This window comes from Metopolophium dirhodum, chromosome 4, assembly GCF_019925205.1.
Source record: "Metopolophium dirhodum isolate CAU chromosome 4, ASM1992520v1, whole genome shotgun sequence".
Classification (NCBI taxonomy): Eukaryota; Metazoa; Arthropoda; class Insecta; order Hemiptera; family Aphididae; genus Metopolophium; species Metopolophium dirhodum.
The window spans coordinates 29,597,688-29,620,645 of NC_083563.1; the positions used below are offsets into that span (position 1 = coordinate 29,597,688).

Here is a 22,958-nt window from a genome sequence, read left to right on the forward strand (position 1 = left end):
ATGTTGCATCGAAGTGTGTTGGGAACCGCAAAATCGATGGTTTCCGATGACTCAAATTCTACAAGACCAACAATTATGACCGGATGATGAAACTTATTGAAATGGATGTGAAACCGAGACCAAAGTCCAATGGTCAAATCCGAGGACGTTAAGACGACGACGAGACCGTCAAATGGATGACCGCCGCGGTGTGCATGCGCGCAGAGTTTCCTACTCGGACTGCACCGCGGCCCTCGCGTGCCCGTTGACGTCATCGGCACCATCGCCGACGCCTCCGTCGCAGCAGCAGCCGCAACCGTCGAACGGCGCGCCGCGTAGCCGTGACCTCGGTCCGATATTGGTGGGGTCCGGGGGGATGGGGGGGGGGGGGGGGTGCGGAGCGGCTAGCGGCGCATCATCGGTCTTTATATGCACCGGTGGACTCGCGGGCCCGGCCAATTGTCGCGGAACCGTTGTCGTACCTATACTGCAACCGTGGTATCATATTATAACTGTTGTGTGTTTGTTTTGCGCGTAACCGGTTTACCCGTTCGAGTCCCGTACCAGAGATCGATAAAAGGCCGTTTGTTTTTTTTTTCTCCATATATACTGTACACTTTGGATTTAATCCGATTTCCCGCGGCGTTTACGATCGATTATCATAATAATTACACGTCCGAAAACCACCACTGCCGCGAATCCACGTCAGATCAACATCGCGACGAATTTCCTTAACCTGTCTACGTCGTCGCACCGTTGCCCCCCTAACTGGTAAGTTGAACGATAGATATACCGAGATATTATACTTTACGCCGTTAGTATGATACACTCAGTATTTGAAAAACTACTATCGATTTTGTTGATAAGTTTTAAAATAATTTTAAGTCGTTATACAAAATAGGATTTTTTAAAAAAATAGGTATAATTTAAATTTTTATCATTATAATTGTTCAAGTTTTTACTTTTTTTGAATGACAACACATATTTTTAATTACACAGAATATTATTCAAATTTTTTGAAAATATAAAAAATCAATTATTGGACGAGTAATTAATAAGTAATAACTTTTGTGTTTAAAGTTTTGATGATTGAACTGTGACTTATTGAATCAAATTTAGGTGGGTGTCCCTGTCCTTATGTGGCTATGCAACTCCACTCATATCATCTAAACTTTCATACATAGTTGTAACTCATAAATTACTCGTCCAAAATTTGATTTTTATTCAACAAAGTCTCGGAAAAATATTATTCATTGTAATAACAAATAAGGAATTAAAAATGTAATACCTATAATAAAAAAAAAAAATTAAAATTAAAAATTAAAACAAAAATAATAGTACAAAACGCGGTATTATATTAACGATATAAATAATAGATATAAATAAATTATAGTCCTGTCGCGTGGTAGGCACGCGTCGTAGGGTCACTGTGCATGCACATCGATCGAGAATGTTATGAAAACTATTATAGGGAAGACTATCACAACCATTTTAATAAGAGAATAAGGTTTTGAATTTTGTAAGTCTTCTGATAGATCCGATCGACGTCGATGAACCACGTACAGTCTAGTCGTTATAATATACATTGAAACACAACACGCGCCACAAATGGTCCCAAAATTTGTACCACGCGCGCCAAAACCGCATCCACTGCCTTTATGCCCGCGATCTTTGGAGTACCTATAACGACGATAATCGTACCTGTATTATATTATCATACATTGACTATAATATTATGTAGTCAAACAATATTTAGCCGTCGTCTCCGAGGTTCGGTTACTGGACGGTTATCTGCCGCCCACCAAGCGGGTGCGCAACAGATGGCACGTGCCGAAGTTTGTTCGTCGTTACCGCCCAGAAGTCTGCAACGGCGGCTGCTGGGGGCGACGCGTATTCAAACGACCGAAAAGTTTTCTGACGTTTTTCAACCATCCAACCTCGTCACCACCGGTCGACGTGTATATTATTATGTAGGTATTTTGTTGAAGCGAGTCGTTTGTTGTTTGGCGTACCATATCCTATACGTTGTGTCTATACGTTCAGCGTTAGGTACACGAAAAACGGGCTTTTGCAAAACAGTTTTTTCGTTTTGCCCGTTCATTTATCCACCGGCTGTAATCTCTTCAAACGCGGGTCGTCATATTACTTTTTCAAAGATTTTTTTTTTTAATCCGGGATGAACAATATAATATAATATAATACAATATAGGTGTATACATAATTTCCGTGGTGTAAACAACCGTGTACAGGCTTACTACGCAAAATACGCTTACGGTTGGAAACTAATTTAAAATATCGATTCGCAAAACGAACTGTTTCAATTTCAGTAATTGTTTCGCAGTAATTAATTTTCATAAAATCATTTTTCATCCTATTTTTTTTCTATTTTACGTTTATGGTTAAATAACTTGTCGAACAATTTTATCGTATTTTAAATTTTTATTTCAATTACAATACCGCGTAGGTTTAGATGTGTTGGACGTGACCCTCTAAAAGATGGAAGAAATATAAGATATATAGTGTTAGGTACCTACTTGTCAATGCAATGCAATGAAATTATGACATTTTATGAAGGAGGAGGTTGATAAAAAAACTTATAAGCTAAAATAACTTATACTAGTTAGCTCTTGTGATGTTTAATAAACATAATATTATATTATGTTATAATACTATAATAGTAGGTATGTGACTAATTAGAATACATTTAAATTATCTTTGATTTGAAATTATATAAGAATGTCCTTCTAAATGTGTATGTAATATATGAATGAAACAATGATATAAATGTTGTGAAACTAAATGCAATAATAGCTATAAAGTATTTATATTTTTCAATGTCTCGGCTAATAAAAACAATTGGATAGCTAACAAAGTAATTTATAAAATTTAGCATTATTCTGATAAACTTCAAACAGAATACATTATTCTTTATTCAGTGTATTAGTTTAAAAAATGTAATAATTAAATCTATATTAGCAAAAGTTCAAAAAAAAAAAAAAAATGACTTGGTGTTATTTAAATTAAATGGAAAATATTTTATTAAAATTAACATTTCTCTGTCGTCAATATTAAATATATAATAATAACCTATACATATACGAATGCATCGTAAAATGCTACGCGTATGATGGTTTAATTGGTTACCTACTTGATTTAATCATCAATATTTGAATTGTAAAACCTTGATTATAGTTTTAAAGTTTGGTTCGCATCTCCAATTTACCAACTTTCAGTCAAATCTTTGGTCAACACAATACAAATAGTTTGTTTTAATTTCTTTAGTTGTAGTAAGTCGATTAGTTAGTTCAATATAAATTGAACTAATGTAATTTCTACCTAAACATGTACATTTTGGGTAAGTAATTAAAAAAAATGTCTGCATTTGTAATGAACCCAATTACAGTGGTACACCCATAGGTGGCACTTGGGGGAGGGGGGCACGATGGGGCAGTCGTCCCCACAGAAAAAATATTGAGAGGAAATTTATGTTTAAATGTATTTTAATATTTTAGTGAAACAGTTAGGAACGTATCAATAACATCACTAGTTAGATATATTATACCGTATATACCTACCTATAATGGTCACTAGTTTTTTTTGTTTAGTCGTTGCGACTACATAACTACCAAACTACAAAAACTGTCGTCTTAACTACTTAGTACGTCACTGACCATGGTATCGCAAAAAAAAAAACGTGACCACGGCGGAGAAGACGATTCGACATAACACATTAACATGACCCTGGTATAAACACGCGATGTGTTTAGGGGCGATACGCGGAGTTAATGCGTAGGAGAACGTATTACGAAAACACATCGAAGAGAGTCGAATCGCATCAGACAAACGGCAGTGCATCAGACGATAGTAATATTACGACCGTCGCGATGCTAATGACGGCAAATAACCTGCAGCAATCCCTGCGCGCACTACATCGACCGATCAGGTGCATATTAATTGAGTCCCATACCTCAACAAAGGAAAAATTGGATACTTTTTGATTTCCGGTATAAAATAAAAATATACCAATCAAGTCCGCGATTGGAAAACGAAAAATATATCAATTGAGTCCGTAGATTTATTTTTATTTTGTATGTACATTGCGCGTTCCTATATACATATAGTTCTGGTTGAATTGGAAATAACAGCAATGCCAAGTACAATATTACAGTAGGTACATTAACCGAACCTAACTGAAAGAAATGGCTAAAAAAAAAAACGAAATTAGAGAAAAATGCAGCTATATTGCATACAAAGCAAATATCAAGATTTTAATACAAGAAAAATATCGCTTAAATTTTTACCATTATCAGTAGGTTAGGTTAATATAAAACATTAAATGAATTAATTAAATATATTAAACAAATTACGAATATAATAGGTACACACTTTTTTTTATCAAATGTATCAAAAATAATCAACATGAAAAAAACATGTTGGACCATGTCTGTAGATTTTTTCCGACACACAATCCTAAGTTTGTAAAAAGTAAGGATATAAATATATTTTTTTTCTTCAAATACTCCGTTAGTGTAAGAACACGGTCTCAATTAATATTATATTTTCTTATTTCAATACGCCGTAAAAAGTTTTATTCGGGCTCTGTTCGTATGCAGCTGATCGATCGATCGTGGCATGTTTCCACTCTCCGGAAACCGACGGTACGCGGAAGCGGCCGTCGTGCATCCTCTGATGAGCTGTGCCGTCATCTGGGGTTCGGGCAAAACTGCAGCGTGGACGGTGTTTAGAAGTAATTAAAAAAAAAACATCGTCCGACCGATGCACGAAATAATACGACAAATCACTCGGTTACCATAGTAATAATAATAATAATAATAATAATAATATAATAGTGCAATGCGTTTGATTAATAATAATAACAATAATGTTGCCAACGGCCGTCGTGCACTCGTCGTTCAAGGACGCGTGTGTAACCCGTACGCAACGTGACCTGGTAGGATTCCCGGCTATTACGTTATGTAGGTACATCGTCGATTGGTCGTGATTTCGATCTGCGAGCGCGACGACGACGTCCGAAAAACATCGTCTAAATTGATATTATAAAATATAATATTGTCGTATCACGGTTTATACCGATGTGTCACGTCGAAATCTATAAGCGATAATACTCGTTGCGGTTTCTTCTGTACACGTAATATTAATATGATTGATGGTTTTATTTAAACTTCCGTATTCAATCGTCAATAAAATATTTTATGGCGCCGTCTTTAATCGGAAACGGGTCGGCGCTAATTCGACGCAGATAATAATATTATTACTATCGTAATATCGTAATCTGTAGTATAATATTCCGAGACGTTCCGAGACATTCCGCTTGTGTTTAAGTGACGAGGTTTTTCACATTTCCATAACGACATTCTGCGACGACTGGTCGAATTTTATATTCAAATATACTTATTGCGCCTACTGCAGGACGGTGGAATATTTTACGATGTCGTTTCGGTGTCGGCGGCGATAGATAATAATAATAATAATATTAATAATAATAATAATATGTTAATACCATTGAACGGTTCGATTGATTGTCCGTTTTACATATTGTTTTATGAATAATTTATTTATTTGTGCATTAGATGACATATCGTGAAAATTAATATTTTACTGGTTATGCATTCATTCGTGCATAATATTACCCGCCATTACTATTGCGCAATATTATACATCCAAATTGTCGAGAACACCGAAAGGTTATGAAACGAATTGGTACGAAGGAATTTCACGTGTGAAAGTTACCGGTTTTTAAGTGTAACTTAGGTATATATCTATATTTTCCTTTATGGTTTATACGACAGATTTGTGTAAGGATATTTTCGTATACATTAATCCCAAAATTATCAATTGTTTAATACAACTATTGAACTATAGTCAACGACCCGAGAATCTTCTGACGTACCTATTCACAAGCAATATTCTTACCTAACTTTTTGAATAGTTTACCTATTTTGTTATCAGATACTAATGTGTTTTCATGTTTAGAAATATGTTATTTGAATTAACTTATTATACAATTCGTTAACAATTTAACTGAATAAAAACCCAATTTAATAACAACATATTTTCAATAAAATGTACATTTTAATAATCTTAAGTGGCAGTGTCTCTGCTTTTTTTATTTTTCGTAATTTTTTGTATATAATAGGTATATAATATATATAAAATATTATACTCACATATTACAACAGAATAGGTTTATACACAATTTAAATTTTGAACTATGAATTGGGATAGCGGTATTGCAGTATAGTATAAATTATTTATTATAATAGGTACTATTTATTAAATACAAACAAAAACTAATATAATAATATTATTATACAATACTATACCTACTGGAGTAAAAGATCTGAATTCCATTTGACACAATGCGGTTAAGTAAATAATGCGTACTTTGTAAATAAATAAATTTAATTTATTGAACAATTTTAAATTCTAAAGGTATTTATAAAGTATTTAAACGATATCTACATAGTTTGTAATAGATTGAATACATTATTAACACATGCATTAATATCAATACTTTATCAAATATCATATAATGCCATATAATGGTATACAATAATAAAGAAGTGGTAAAGTGGATGTCACTCTGTTGTGCAGTCAATTACAAGTGAGTCACTGTAATGGATGGTATTAAATTTGAATTCAATGATAAATATTGTCCAAATTTGAACATAAAATCGTGCCTACAGATCTTTAACATTTCTGAACTGTTATTGTAACAATATACCAGGATCCCTGTATTTTCACGCTTTTTGGACCAACAAATAATATTTTACTGACGTTTATAGAAAAAAAAACCAAAAAGAAAATGTCCGTAAACAGCTCAAAACGAGTCAAAATAATTTGAACATTTTATCAAGTATAGGAATTTATAAAGTAAACATGTAAATTTCAAGTATCTACTGTTTTTAGTTTTTGAACAACAACAAAATGAGAAAATCTTTGTATGAGAATTTGTTAATTTACGGGTGAATATCCAATGTATAACTTCAAACGTTCGTAACAATTTAATTTGACTTTCCTGTAAAGTACTTTTTTATGTTAAATGTAAGAAAACTTAAGGGAAATCTTGTATTACATTTTCAAAAATTAGATATAAATTGAAAATACTTTATGAAATTCTAACTTCAAATAATTTGCCAATTTTTATGATTTTAATGAATTTTGTCAATATTTTATTTACAGTTTTTATTTTTGAATGTCACAACAAAATAAGAAAATAGCTAGGTAATAAATAAATAAATAGCTATTCATGAGAAATGGACTGAATACCCGATGGTGTAAACATTTGAAGTTCAAACGCTCATAAAAATTTAATTTGACTTTCCAGTAGACATTTTTTTTTGATAAAGGTAGACAAACTTGGAATCTTGTAAAACATTTTCAAATCTTAGATTTAAAAAGAAATTTTTTTATGAATTTCCAACTCAAAATAATTTGCACATTTTAGTGATTTTTACGTATTTTTAATATTTTTCAATTTCCATTATAACAATATATAGGCTCCTAGCCTTGTATTGAATTTTCAAGTTTTTTGACCCAACCAATAAAATTTTATTGACAATTATAGAAAAAAAAAAATTGGAAACTGAAAATGTCTGTAAACATCTCAAAAATTGAAAAATTTGATGGTGTAAATAAAGTGTTAATATAAACATTCAGTGAAAATTTCATATATCTACGGTTATTAATTGTTTTAGAGTTAACCCCCCCCCCCCTTTAAGAACCAAACTAGCTTTACTTTTCTATCAGAAAATTCATCGCTCCGCTTAGAATCTAAAATATACTCTTGTACACTTGTTTAAGTAAAAAAATGTTGACTTAATAAAAATAAAGATTTACTTCACTGTGAATGAAACTTAAATTATAATGTTTTTTAGTACCTACATTTTAATATCTTCGATTATCAAACACTGACTTGACCTTTACCTTTAACAGAGTTAAAAAAAATAGACATACCTACAATTATAATAATTAAGACTACATCCTGTTCAGACAAAACTGATAATCTTTTAAAATAATATTATACAAAAACATAATAATTGTCTGTTAAAGAGTATAATATTATCTAGGTACCTAACCCTAACCTACCCATGTTATTACGTTTGTATAGATACTAAATGTATTTACAATGCGTCTGCATATTTTTGATAATATGCATATTGCACAATGTTGAATTAGAATATACAGAGTAGCTACTTACAACAATGATTTTTAAAAACATTCAAATGATAAAATAATTAATAATATTAATATAATATATATGATGTATTTTGAGTTAAATCGTTTTAAATCCATAGTTAATATAATATTATTATTGTTATGTTATTATTATAATGTTCGCGTTTCGTTCTAAAATACTTGTATTTATTCACATAATATTATGAATTATGATCGTTGTTAATGATCATCATAATTTCAACTATATGCGAAAGAGACTTAAAAATCTTATCGGATTGATTAAATTAAAAATTCACTAATAAAACTTGAAAAAATTGTAAGTAAATTGAATGAATTAAATGTATGTAAGTATGTTTACAATATTTTTACATAGTATATTATTTACATTTTAGACAGTTTTTTCTTTCAATATCCACTTGAGTATGTTTGCATGTTTTTTTCTAATCCGTTTTAAAAGTTCTATATTATGTTTTCACAAAGCTATGATATTAACTTGCAATTATTCAATGGTATTATTAATTATAAAAGTGTTTATCTAAAATTGAAAGCAATATTAGATATTTTGCACCTATAACATTTTAATCGTGATGAGAATAATACAAATTAATTTGTTGAAAACAAAAAGAATATGAAAAATGTAACTTCCTTGAATTTATCAAAGTCGTTCTTGTTTATCTTAAATTAAAAAAAATATATTAATCGTTTTGCATTAAATTTTAAAAAGAACATCTTAAATGATTTTTTTTTTAAGAAGGTACCTTAAATAAATGACCTACACAAACGTCTGTTAAATTCACTACTGTATAGCAATTCAGCTTAAAATTAAATCTATGTACAAAATGTCTTCATTACTGCAAAGCGTTGTTATTGTTAATTGTTCTTATAAAAAATCGTATATTCCACCGACTATACGTCATATTCGTGGGAAAGAAAAATTGGATTCAATATTTCAAATAAATAATGTTCTTACATTAAATGTTATTGGTGTCCGTGATATTCGGAATTGATGAGATAAGCCAATTATTAAATGTAATGAAACGCATACACAATAAAAATTAATAATTAAAGGAAACCATACGGAAATAATGGTATTAATTACGTTACGATGCTTAACCTTTGTGTACCTGATAGCTTAAAACATATTATTATTATATAAAAAAATTTAAAAAAATGAACCGAAAGATTATAATTTGAACTAACAACCGCTTCCTGCAGTATATTACTATTACTCATATTACATACGGGGAATTGAGTACAAACTAAAATGAAATACGTTTTGGCGGCGTATTACTACGATTTTAACTAAACTATATTATTGAAAACTCGTAAATAAATAGTTATATCACTATACCAGCTATACACGTTGGAATTATTTTATCTAACATAAATTACTATAGGCACCTACTACAGTCGTACTACGTATCTATTATTGTGTAAAAATGTAACTTGTATGCTGTCTTATTATTATCCTTACGTCCATATCAATTATAGTTGGTGCAACCATCAAATGGGATAATGAGGTGATGGGGATATAAATATATAATATCTAAAGACTGTTGCACAAGCGTTTTTATGTTTGATGATTTTGTTCGTTTAGAAAAAATGTATAATTTTTTACTACCTATATACTACATAAATAATTTAGGTATCGGGACACCATATGCATCAGTCTTTTTAGAAACCAAATGTATTCCGTTTGAATCTACGTTTCTCGATGAAAATCTTGTGATTTTTATAGAAAACCAAACTGTTGTGCAAGGTATATTTGATTTTCACAGTGATCCTAAAAACATTTTATTGTAAAATCATAATATAATATAGGTACTACTGGATTATAGGTATATAATTGTCTAAACTGTATAGATCTAAATATACGAACAAATATTATTTTCATTTTCATCCACGTTACCTAATACCACCATATAGCACTTGTAAATACCAAAATATAGTATTATAGTGTAAATAGTAACTAATTATTATTTTGCGGGCCGATTAAATTTTTTCCATTGCTCATCGGGTCGATTGGATCGTTGACAGGCGCGGGTGTCGTGTCCGCGCACGGAAAATCACGCGCGTGTGCGCCTCCGGTAACCTGCGTATACGTACATTATTTATAATATATACGTAGAGGTATATATATAGAGAGAGAGGCGTTCCACAACTGTATAATAGTAATAATCGATCGACACAAAAATCCGATCGAAGAACAAACCGTCTTCACCCGAAGTCGCGGAGGCCGCGCGCGAACGTTAAAATAATATTATCATTCGCGATCCCGTTTCGTGTCGTATCCTCCCGCCACCGCAGTGTTGCATATAATATAACATATTATTATGATACACCACCATGGTTATATATATATATATATATATATTTATTATCGTTATTATGCGCGTCTTGAGCGCTCGTCTCTCGGCCTGCACGCCACGACCCTCCCCGGGGCGCCGCCAAAACCCGATATTATAATGATATTATTCTTGTATTTTACATAAACGTCCGCGGCCGCCCGTTATTTTCACGCCGCAACCGACGTCGCGGATCCGTTGGACGTGGGCGAGGAGGAAAAAATTCGATTCGATATGTTCCGTTGAGAAATCGCCAACTTACCTATATAGGTACCCATTATTGTTGCGACACGCGCTCGCGCGTTATCGTCGTGACGGTCGACCCATCACGAGCGCCACGCCACCGATAACCGCGACATACTATCCATATCATAATGCTATTATTTATTATTATATAAATAACGATTATTACTGTACCTACATACACACCGCCTTCATATTGGCCGTGTCAAAATATCTTGTCGGAAAGACCCGACTCTCGGATCGCTCAGACTGCAGGACGACACCCGGTGCACAATTCGTTACATTTATATTGCAGGTATATAATATTTTGTATGGTCCGTTTTACTGCGGACCCTTCGATTTACTAATTTGTCTAATATAAAAGTTTAATAATTTGAAATTTTTCACCTATCTTCAAACTCTGCACATGTGTAGAAAATTGTTGATTAAGTTGATATATTTTAAATGTATTTCCAGTAATCCTGAAGTCATTGTTTGGCAAGTAATCAGTTGGGTTTTAGTTTGTAGTAGGCTCTTAAATGTTGTCGTATGTAGAAACCTACAACAATAAGAGCATACGGTATTAAGATCGTACAGTTTGTCTTCTTGTTTTTTGCCATCTTATACTATCGTATTGATCTTTAATCGTCTTCGATCCAACAAGATCATTTTCATTCTTGGCTAAAAAAGATTTTGTATTTTCGTCAATTCACACCAACCCGTCTATCGTATAGAGTTTATAAGATTTGTAAGTTGTGTACGACTGTTGTAAAATATAATGTTCACGGGACAGAACGTATCGAAAGCATTCATAATAATATAATGAAACCATCTCTGTTTATAAAAGGTAGTTGCAACGTGCATTCGCGGTACAACGAGAAACCTATAATTGTCGTTTTGCGCAAAAGTCGTGAGACAAGTCCACACTTTGCAGCGTGTTTACCGTCGCTAAACGCATGTACGTGTTAGGTACGTATATCGACGTGAATTATAAAATCTCAGTAATGTTTAGTACCTATGAATTTTTTATTATTGTGTATTATTAATATTATTTCTTTTATTGATCATACTATCATTATTGTCTTATAAAATATGTAGGTACTATCGTTATGTAATTTTGCTACATTATGTTAGAATATGTATTTTCATCATTATGACAACATTGTATCTAATTAGAATGATTTTATGTGGAATAAATAAATAGAAAAACATATATTCAGGTCATGTCGACGAAAAGTTTTCCTTCAAACATTTGTTGTACGGACGGGCGTTTTTAACGCGTTTTCTTTATGTAACGGTGTAATGAATTTGCCGTAACCTGAACTTTAGACTCAGCCCTCAAAACACCCATTATACTATAGTTCTACTTCTACCAATATACAACATAATATATCCGACGAATCTAAACGGACCAAACTCTGATTAGAATTTGGAACCATTTCGTTTTTGCAATGTGTTCCTTTGCAGTTTGCACAATCACATGCTATATCCAAGGAGAACATCATTTGTCTGAAAAAAATAATAAAAAATAAATTTATCCAGGTTGAAGTTCCGCAGTTCTTAATTTTTCCGACAGTTATTTTTTATCATTCCCTTAATGGGAAAAGCGATGAAAAGAAATAGAATAAACGATGTTTATCGTCCTTCTTTGGTTTTTTTTTTTTTTTACTGCGCCTACGTTTCATCGCGCAACGACATATATTTAAAAAAAAAACAAAATTCTTGCAAAGAAAAGAAGAAAAATCGCGTTCTTTTATAAAATGACTGTACACTACTGCGCTTCTTGTTTTTCACTCATACCTACTTTTTTGTACATTTTTTATTTTTTTTTTTACGAGCGTCGGCGTTGCACTTTCACGTATTTCATCATTAACGTGTTACACCCCTCACGCCGAGAACAATATTAAAACTTTTGATGTTTCAATACTCTTTGCCACTGCACACGCTTTACTGCATAGTACACACACTACGCATTACTGTTTATATATATATATATAGGTTAGGTTAGGTTAGGTTTTATATATATAATATGTGTATTTCGCAGCATGGTTCGTCCGCAAGAGCGGCGAATAAATAAAACGACATTACGCATTTATTCGGCAATAAAACTTTTGTGGTCCACAAATCGCGTTAAATAATATATTATATGTATCTAAATAAAATGTAATGAAGAAATATTATGAATTGGAAACCGAAAATACACTGTAATAAAGTGAAATGTGGAATTGAATACTGATTGTACTTTATTCCTCATTTTTGGCATTTATCAATATGAACATTTATTTTACTGTCAAAATGTTAATATTATAGAAAGACCCCCTGCTGCAACTCAGAATTCCTTTACTATTTTGTATAATAATGCACAAAGTTGTGTAAAGTATATTATTGTATAGTTATTAATTATACTTAATTAATAAGATAAAATATTATTTTCACTATCACGTTAGTGCATGTGATAATAGTTATAAACACTATGCCACGAAATCGTATTATTATTAATACATATTTGTTTCATTTGCTAGATAGGTATTTAAATCTATTATCATCCACGTTTACACATCGAGTGTGCAGCCATTTTCCCGTTAATACGAGTAAACAAAATCGCAGTTTACGCAGACAACGGGAAAAAAAACTATATCATAGTGGCTCTCTTGTGTATACACTTATCTATAAAATAAACTCGGTATATATCATAAATAATATTATTAACATACGTACCTACTTTGTATATTATGTAGATACCTCATAAACAAGTTCACGTGATATTATGAACCAATTATTTTATGAATATTCTATTTACTGTACCGCGAGCGTCGTTATTGATTTACGACAAATCGCGAATGTGCGTTTAATATATTATAATATAATGTACGTATACAATACAACGTCGTAATATCATTAGAGATTATGTATGTTAAAATAAAAATATGTAAACACAACGATCCGCGACGCGTTGGGGTTTCAAAATATCACATCCTTATAATTGTCCAGAACCGTTTTATTTGCGACGCGAGTTTTTCGACCGACGCGTAGGTATAACCACTGCGGTATAATATTTCAAAAAAAAACGTTAACCGTGCCCATACGGATGCTGAGCGTGCACGTACGCGCGCGAGTTTATCGTGGTAGTTTTCCCGCTTTGTCAAACAGTAAATTATTCTTATTATTGCGACGATAGCATATTATTATTATTATTATTATTATTATTATTAAAATTTATACAATAACATATTATTATGATATTATTATTGTACCTATCATTACAGCGCGAGTGCACTGCGTAACCGAATGACCGCAAATCGAAATTCTTGAAATTTTTCACGTTTTGTCTCACCGAGTTGATTATTGTTTTTTATTTCTTATTCGTGCCGGTATCGCACGCGTTTTTACCAAAAACCGGATTTTCACGTCGACGCAGTTGTAATGTAATAGGTACACATAAACAATACGTGCACACACGTCATAATATTATTATCGATGGATACTTACGTACCTACGTGTCTATGTTGTTTGTTTGTTAATTTTTTACTTCTTTAGTATACGCGTAATATCTACCGCGATTTTTTTAATCATTTTGTTTTTACGTTAGAATATGTTTTCACTACTGTTATTATTTGGTATGTATGTATATTAAATTACCTCAGTGGTGTAGCCACGATTTTCTTTTAGTGGGCGGGGGAAGGGTTTATGGGCAGATAATTTGTTAAATGAGAGAGGTTCGGCTGTTTGCCGGGAATTAGTGAATAGGTACGTATATAATATTTCAGACGTTTTCTGCAAGGATTACACTTGCCACAAAACATAAAATATCAAACTCTGCACCATTCGAACACTATTTATTAGATTTTCAGCCAAAAACACAATACACTTCTCAGAGATTTGTGTCAAGACCTAGGTATACAATTTACAAAAATAACTAAAATTAACATCACCATAAATTCATATTTGCTGGTAGGAGTTAAATCTTGGAATATATAATCACACTAAGTAATGCAAAGCAAAAAAGCTGCAACCTTCACACAAATTACAATTTTAATACATCATGCTGTATCTTATATCTTACCTAGTACAAACATGTTCACAGAACACTAAAAGCATTTTTAAATTTTCTTGAAATTTGGGGGGCGCAGGGGCTGCAGCTGCTTTAACCCCAAGCCACGCCATTGTTTTGCCCATACACAAATGGAAGTACCAACGACTAAAGATTATCATTTACTGGCTTACTGCATAGTTTGATATCATCAAAAATTCCTATTCATCACAAACATGTTGTTGTTGTGGAAATGGATCGCCTTCTTTAAAATTATCGAGTTCTATGAAAAAAAAGTTATGATAAATGATAAATCAATGATATGAATAATTTTAACCTAAAAAGCTGTCCGATATAATTATATAATCACAATATCACTACACACAACTGTAGTAGTTATAGGTCCTATCTGTTGACATTTTCGTCATTTTTTTCAATTTAATTTTAAATCTAACACTGAACAAGATAACAAATAACTTTTTTCAAATTATAGACACTCATCTGTCGTGTCGTATCTAAATATTATAGTATAAAACAATGTATAACAATATATTATGTCGCTTTCGAACACATATATTATATCGTCGTAACTATTCGTATTAAAATAATATATATATATATATACACCTATATGTCATTTAATTATTGAGAACAAAATATCAGTTGCAGTTTACACATCTTATTATAATGATGTAATAGATATTATGAAAATATCGAATTCATTTTTACATCTATAACCATCGTCATATTATTATTATAAGTGTGTAATATTTTACGTCGCAACAAAATGGCCGATATATGTAAGCTCATATAATAATAATAATAATAATGTATGATCCCACGCAAAGTATATGGGATCGTCGTCGTGAGTAGTACATGTTTTTCTCGATTATGATTTCATGCGCACATAATATAAAACAAACATCGTAAAATATTATATTATGGAATACACGGCGCTCGGACACGTCGCACTTGACGACGACCAATAATCAGGTCGTCTCTTATGACAATCAAATTTCAATTTGTTCGTAGCCGTATGCAGAAAAATAAATAAAAACGGTACTGAGTACAACATAATATAATATAGCATCGACTGGCGACTGGTGATATTTCGTCGTAAAACTATTTGGTTTTAAGTTTCTTTAGATCGTATAAAATATATTGAACGTATAATATACCTTAATATTATTATGCCCACGAAGTTTCTTCGTTCAACGTTTATTTTATTTTGTACCATACTAAATTTTAATCTCATATATACCAATATATTATATAGGTAATATTATAATATTATGGTTGACACATATTACAATATCTAATAGTTAAATTTACATTACAGAATAATTTCGAATATTGAATTAGGACGGTCGCAGTGATCTTCCTTTTATTATAATTTTTTTTTTTTTTATAGTTTCACAGTCATGGCATCGATAGGTATCAAAGACATGACGTATATAATATTATAAAACTATTTTTTGCAGATATGACATTTTTATTTTCCATTTGTATGATGGAAAAACTATATATTAAAACTACATTAATATACAGAGTGCGCATAGAGTCGTTGAATCTTAGGTAGGTGACTATAATGGTGGACGCTATAACTAAATAATGTATGCATTTTGTCGTTAAAATTAAATGTCGAGTTGCCGCTTTTCGTGCAATGTCCCTGTTAACCGGTCCATGATTTAACCACTGCGGAACTCTCCACTTTTATCAGGCTGACAGTGACGTGTCGAATACTTATTGACCATGATGGTTTACATTATAATATTATATAATATTTTTTTTATCTTGGAAGCTCGTCCGGAATGTGTTTTGTGTACACTATTTTGTTCAAGCGAGAATATGAATCGAAACAATGGCCGTATACACCGGTGCTATTCTAATTTATAGTTATCCGTCTATCGTCACGTATATATTATTCAGTTTTTGCCAAATTTTTTTTACAGACAACGACGTAATATAATATATTTATAAATTATAATAATATATAACATTACATATTTTGTCTGCTGTTTTCGTTGTTCGCTACAAACAACCTCGATGAATTATTATCGTTCAACATGTAATCATATACATGTCGGACTTACGTTTTATTTGGCTCACATTGTGTGGGAAAATCTACACGTGACAATATTATCGGCATTTCCGTACAAATGTATGACTGTAATATGAAAATTGAGGTTTTTATCAAGCTGTCTTAGTAAAAGTTATTAAATTCAGGTAAAATTGTGTGGCGTTATTATTCCGACATCAATATTTAATACTATAACAATATTTTAGCCGAATCTTTGTGTAAATCGCCAGTTTGTTATAAACGTTTATCGAAAGACGGTTTCCCCGAAAATATCACTGGGAGTTGATATTTAACTTTATATAGGTAAACATTTTACCGACCTTACAAGTTAAATAAGTACACACGTTTTAGTATATACTAAACAAATAAAATAAGTAGTACAGAACAATTCAATAATTTGAAAATATGGTCTTTGAATATCAGAATATGTATAAAAATACAAAATAATTCAGATTTTTAATGAATTTGATGTTAAAAGAAAAACGGAGGTGAGCATGATTGGCGATTCACACTATATAGTAAACGACACGAATAAATGCTATTATTTTATAACGTTGTGTATAAGAAAAACGGAGAACGTAAAAGGGCCAATCACATCTCCGAAAATAATCGTGAAAAATTCGTGTGATATGTCCTAAAAAGTTCTTTACGTAAACTTCACATCTACATAATAATATGGAAATTGTGCCAATAGAACATTAATACACTGCATATACTTTCAAGCTACGAATAGTTGTGTAATAATAAAATATTCATATATATTATATCTAAAATGTAAGTATTTGGCCCACGCGCATAAAATGATGAGATATATTTCGTGTACAAAACGATTTATGGTTACAATTATCAGTCTTGGAACACCACATCGGAGCAATATTATCAGGTCACGTGCATGCCCGCGATTCGATAAATTTAAGATTTTTTCAAATCCGGATTTCATGCACGAAATATACGCGTGTGTACTGTCGCCTGTACGTAACTTAACCCGGTCGATCCGAGAGAAGATAATAATGCACCTTTATAATATGGCACTGTCTAATAATATTATGCATTTATGATATTTTACATTTAAAGCCTATTGTTCCGCGAAATCCGCCCGCGTTGAGACTGAAATAATAATATTATTTCGTCCGTTGCGTCACAGAGAGTCAATCGTCTTAGTCGCGGGACTATCGAATTTCGAAAACATGGCGTGCGATGATTTTAATAGTATTATTATGCCGTCGGTATTTCATGACTCTGATATTGCGGTAATATCGAGTTTATGTAATGTATCACACGGCAGGGACGACGACGACTATCGTGTTATTACTCGTTATTATATCCGGTACGATGAAATCAGTCCCGAGTCTTCTAGAACTTAGAATCTAAATTCTAAACGTTTGTTCACCCCCCCCCCCCCCCCCCCAGTGCATTTTAATACATTTTACGAGCTTTTAATATAAATTGGGAAATTCAAAATATTATATCAAGACATATTATATATTCATAATTTTATTCATAACTGTTAGGTATTTTTCATCCGTACCAAATGTTAATCGTTCTTTTTTTGAAAATATAACATCCCTATCTTTTTACAGCGATGATCGAATGTCTTAACGGGACTCAAACAAATAACGACTAATATATATATTCATAGTAATATTGGTCTATATAAGTTGCGATCGCGTTTATTTCAAATACCTATACTTTTGTCTGTTTATTTATTATGCGTGCGCTTAAGTTCCGTATTTTGTGTTTTCGTGTTATTGTTAGTTTAGATGATGTAAAGAAGTGTTAAAAAGTAATATTAAAGTATATTAAAGTTAAAGTATTATTATATTTATTTTAAGGGGATGTTGGCATAAAATATAACAGCTACTCCTACGGCCTCTGTGTTGTTATCGGAATTTTGGTTTATTAAATTTTTTTTTTTGCTTGCGACTATCCGCACTGTAACGGCTGTGATGTGTTTTTGTTTGAGTCAATGGAATATAAAAAAATATATACGCACCTGGTATATACATTTTCGACGAGATAGCGATTTTTCACAAAGCGTTAATTTTGAGAGAGAGAATGCGTACAAATAATGTCCGATGCCGATAGTAGGATAAATCCATTAGTAGAATAATCAGCAAAAAAATATAGTATTGGTAAATTGTATGTATAATGAATTTGTTTGTATTCGTAATGCTGATACGCAACATTTTCAATAAGCCACAGACGTCCAGTGATAAAAAACATGTCTGATTTGATTATTGAGTCGTATTGGTGTGTTACTGTGTAGTGTGTATGCGTAAAATCTAAATGTGTTAGAGTGATATTCATATTATTACGAACAATTTATGTACGAATCAAAGTTAGAAACGTGAGACAAAAAATCAAAAATATTTGAAACTCCACGCTACAAGATCGATTTAATAACCGTCGTATTGAAGGTTTATAGAGCTTTTATTTTTCATCGATCGTCTAAAATCTGAACAAAATTGTTCAGAATCGAAACACGTCTAAATTATATTGTGTTAAGATTATCTATGTCTGCAATATAATATTATAATGTATAACGTTCGAAAATCGGTATAGAGAATTTGCATGGACTCATGCCTAATGAGTAGTGTATGAAAATTTCATGAAATTTAAAAAAATGAAATATTTCAGTATTTTAATAAATTTTGTTTTATATTTACATATAATTGTCATAAATCACCTTCATAATTGTATTGTACCTAAATGTATACCTAACCTTTGGTATTATACGTTTAAAATGGTATTCAAAATGTTCAAATATTTTAATGTTTAAATGATACAAGTAGGTATACAATAGTATACGCATGTATATTGTATACCTACTGACTTCTTACATTAAAATTTAGAACACTGAACATTGTGTTAAAAAAATAAATAAATTGTGTTTTTATTTATGTTAAAAAAAATTTCAATGTTTCACGTTTTTTTGAAATATTTCACATTAAATATTTCATACTTCAAACACTACTAATGAGTAATGGACGTATAATTTGTTTGGTAAATTTGCTAAAAGTTACAATAATTGTTCTATCCGAATCGTGGCAGAAAATTGACTCAAAAGGTAATAGCGTAATTTTACTATTCTAACATCCGATTTTAATATAATTATCGACAGGAGTCGTCTTTATATTTATCTTATTTTTACGTTATTACAACGTTGATCCATACTTGGTATGTTCGAGATATATTATGCAATTTCGTTTCCAAATTGTTTCGAACTATATTGTTTGTTCAATAACTGCTCTGTTTATCGTTTGATTTACACGTAGGTATCTTGTATGTTTAATGTTTATATACGTCATAACGTAGTTGCTTAACGCTAATTTTAGTTTTTATTTTTCATAGCCTTCATCTATCACGTCTGGAATGTTTATCCATAATATTATATGAGTTTACGGACTATTGTTGTTTTATTTAAATATATTTTAAAACAAAACATTTATCGTAGTGTAATATTATTGACATTAAACATTGTCGAATACCAAAGCTGTAATGTTATATTATATAAATAGGTAAAACTAACATAATAATATGATAAATGAAAACACCAGAAGTACATCATAAATTAACTTTCTGGTTTATTATTTATTATTTATTTATTAATTAATTCACGGAATAAAAAATTCCTTATTTAGTACAGTACATAACAATAATTCAGTAAAATAAGATAGCTAACATATACAAGGGGTGATGGCCTAAAAAATACGGCAGAATTACAGGCACAGTAAATATAAACTAAAATAATTAGGACACAAGTCGAATGTTAGATCCAATTCATAGATTCATACAATATACCTACGTTACAGTTTTTCGTTCAAGATTTTGATTAAATTTGTAGCATCTTTGGACCACTAAATTTAACGTTTAACTGAAATATTGACACGATCTTATTTTAGTATATTATTATACATGACGAATCGATCACGTAGAAATACAGTATTTATAATCAATGGTTGTATGTTTAAAAATGCTGACTTTGTGTTTTTTGTTTTCAGATTTTGAATACAGAATACCGAAGTCAAAATGAATAACAACAATATGGGAAAATTATCTTTGGTAGCAGTTACGATTTTGGTGGCTACTGTGGCCGCATATCCAAGCAAACCGTCTTTCCTCGGGTGCCAGAGCTCAGAAGACTGCGGCATGGACGAATGTTGCGTTTTAGGTACGTATCTACCACCTACCGATGACCGGATTAATAAAATTTTAGCGACAATATTAATAATAATTAATACTAGTTAACAGGTACCCCAATAACTTATCATCGTTCTGGGTATAATAGTAACAGCGTTTATCAACCTTAAAATTATTATGCGACACAATAAATTTACTGTTTAACGCGGAAATTCTTATTAAAAATTGACAATAAACATAAATTGATTTTGCCTACGCTGAATTATATTAAAATAATATGATTAGATCTTTATATTATATTATGATATCAACAAAAAAATTGTTTTTTTATTCAACAATATAGTCTTGAAAAAAAAAATGATATATTTTGGCGACCCGTAGGAAACTATTTGCAGAGTGACATCGGGTTAACGTTATTACAATATCACTGCGGCAATACTGTTGCATAGAGATAATAATATATAATATTATAGTATAAAAGTAGTACAATATTGAATACAGTAGTATTACCTATCTACTTATATTATAATAAGTAGATATAGTTTTCAAATGATTCGGTAACCAAACGTTGGTCGAGGGAAAATACATTTTGGTTGTCGATATTAAAACGAAATTGTACTACCTAGTCTCCGGAATACAGGACGTTTACAACAATATTCGTTTCGTGTACGCACAGTTTCCCGGATTAGTTTTTAGAGTATTGCTGCTATATTGTAGATACCACCGAGGTTATTACGTGAAGTTTGAATACCCACATTGACTCGTCGGCTTCAATATAAATAGGGAGTGGGATATTGGATATTAAAATTTGCATTTATACGCGGTTATAGTTTATATCGATTTCATATTATTATATTCGTTAAACGAGTTGAATCATTGACGACGATATTACATTATGTTATATCCCGCATATCGATTTACTCATGTCAGTGTAATTGTATAGTACCTATGCGATTAAAATAATTACATTTTTGCGCACATCAAAATAATTCTCGTATACGCTCATGGATATTTAAATATTACAATAAATAGTGTGTAATTGGAAGATGTGAGGTATTTACAATAATTTCAGTGTACAATTTTCGATTCCTTAAAGAATTCTAGATTCTAATGCACCGATACATTTATATTTATATGGTTTTGTTACTTTATACCTACTAATAATATTAATTAATAATTATGTCTATAAGTATAGAACTTAATTGATATAATATAGCTTATGGGCGACGACTTGGTTAGACCATTATGTTCCTATAATGATAATTATGATAGTAAAAATAATTCATACTGTCACATAATGAAAATAGTTGTATTGTACAATACTAGTATTTCCGTGTACGCCGTAATTAGCAAATCAAATTTCACGTACCGATGATGAGAAAATTTGACTGTTTCGTGTGTCGACCAAGATAGCCACATATTATGGAGGTATAATGCATAGGTGAAACTACGGGTTAGGCCAGTCAGGCCATGTCCTAACCTAATACTGACTGGATAGTACCTGCTGACTTAATGGAGTTTAAAATTTAAAACTTATTTTATGGTTAGAATTTTTTTTCATGTTTTTCATTTGGCCTATTCTAATAAATTTTTTTAGTTTCGATAATATTATGTAGGTAGTCAAACAATATTGTAATGACCCGTTTTATCATTTGAAATTGAAAACCTACAGATATCATACCAGATAATAATAATTAGTCATACACAACTCAAAACGTACTCCCGACTATTTGACATTGGCTTTTATCGTTGGACTGCTGCAGCTATATAGCAGCAACAACAATAATATGATTACGAACGTTGCGGAAACTGCGTGGCTTATCAAAATTCCATAATGAGAGTTAAAAAAATATAACAATAACAGGTTATCGCGGTTTCATTAAGTGTTATTATTGTTACGATAATATGAGTGTAAAAATTGCGATTTTAAAAAAAAATCAAATCAAAAAAATTGAAAAAACAA

General features: G+C 31.2%; 1 protein-coding gene across 1 annotated transcript in view; it reads left to right on the forward strand.

Moving 5' to 3' along the window:
* Positions 1-427: 427 nt before the first annotated feature.
* LOC132943146 (astakine-like) overlaps positions 428-22,958 on the forward strand; it is a 52,355-nt gene continuing 29,824 nt past the window's right edge. The window contains exons 1-2 of the mRNA XM_061011988.1: positions 428-750; positions 20,857-21,026. Of these exons, the coding sequence (XP_060867971.1) occupies positions 20,885-21,026 (142 nt within the window). The 5' untranslated portion in view covers positions 428-750; positions 20,857-20,884. The remainder of the gene's footprint in view (positions 751-20,856; positions 21,027-22,958) is intronic.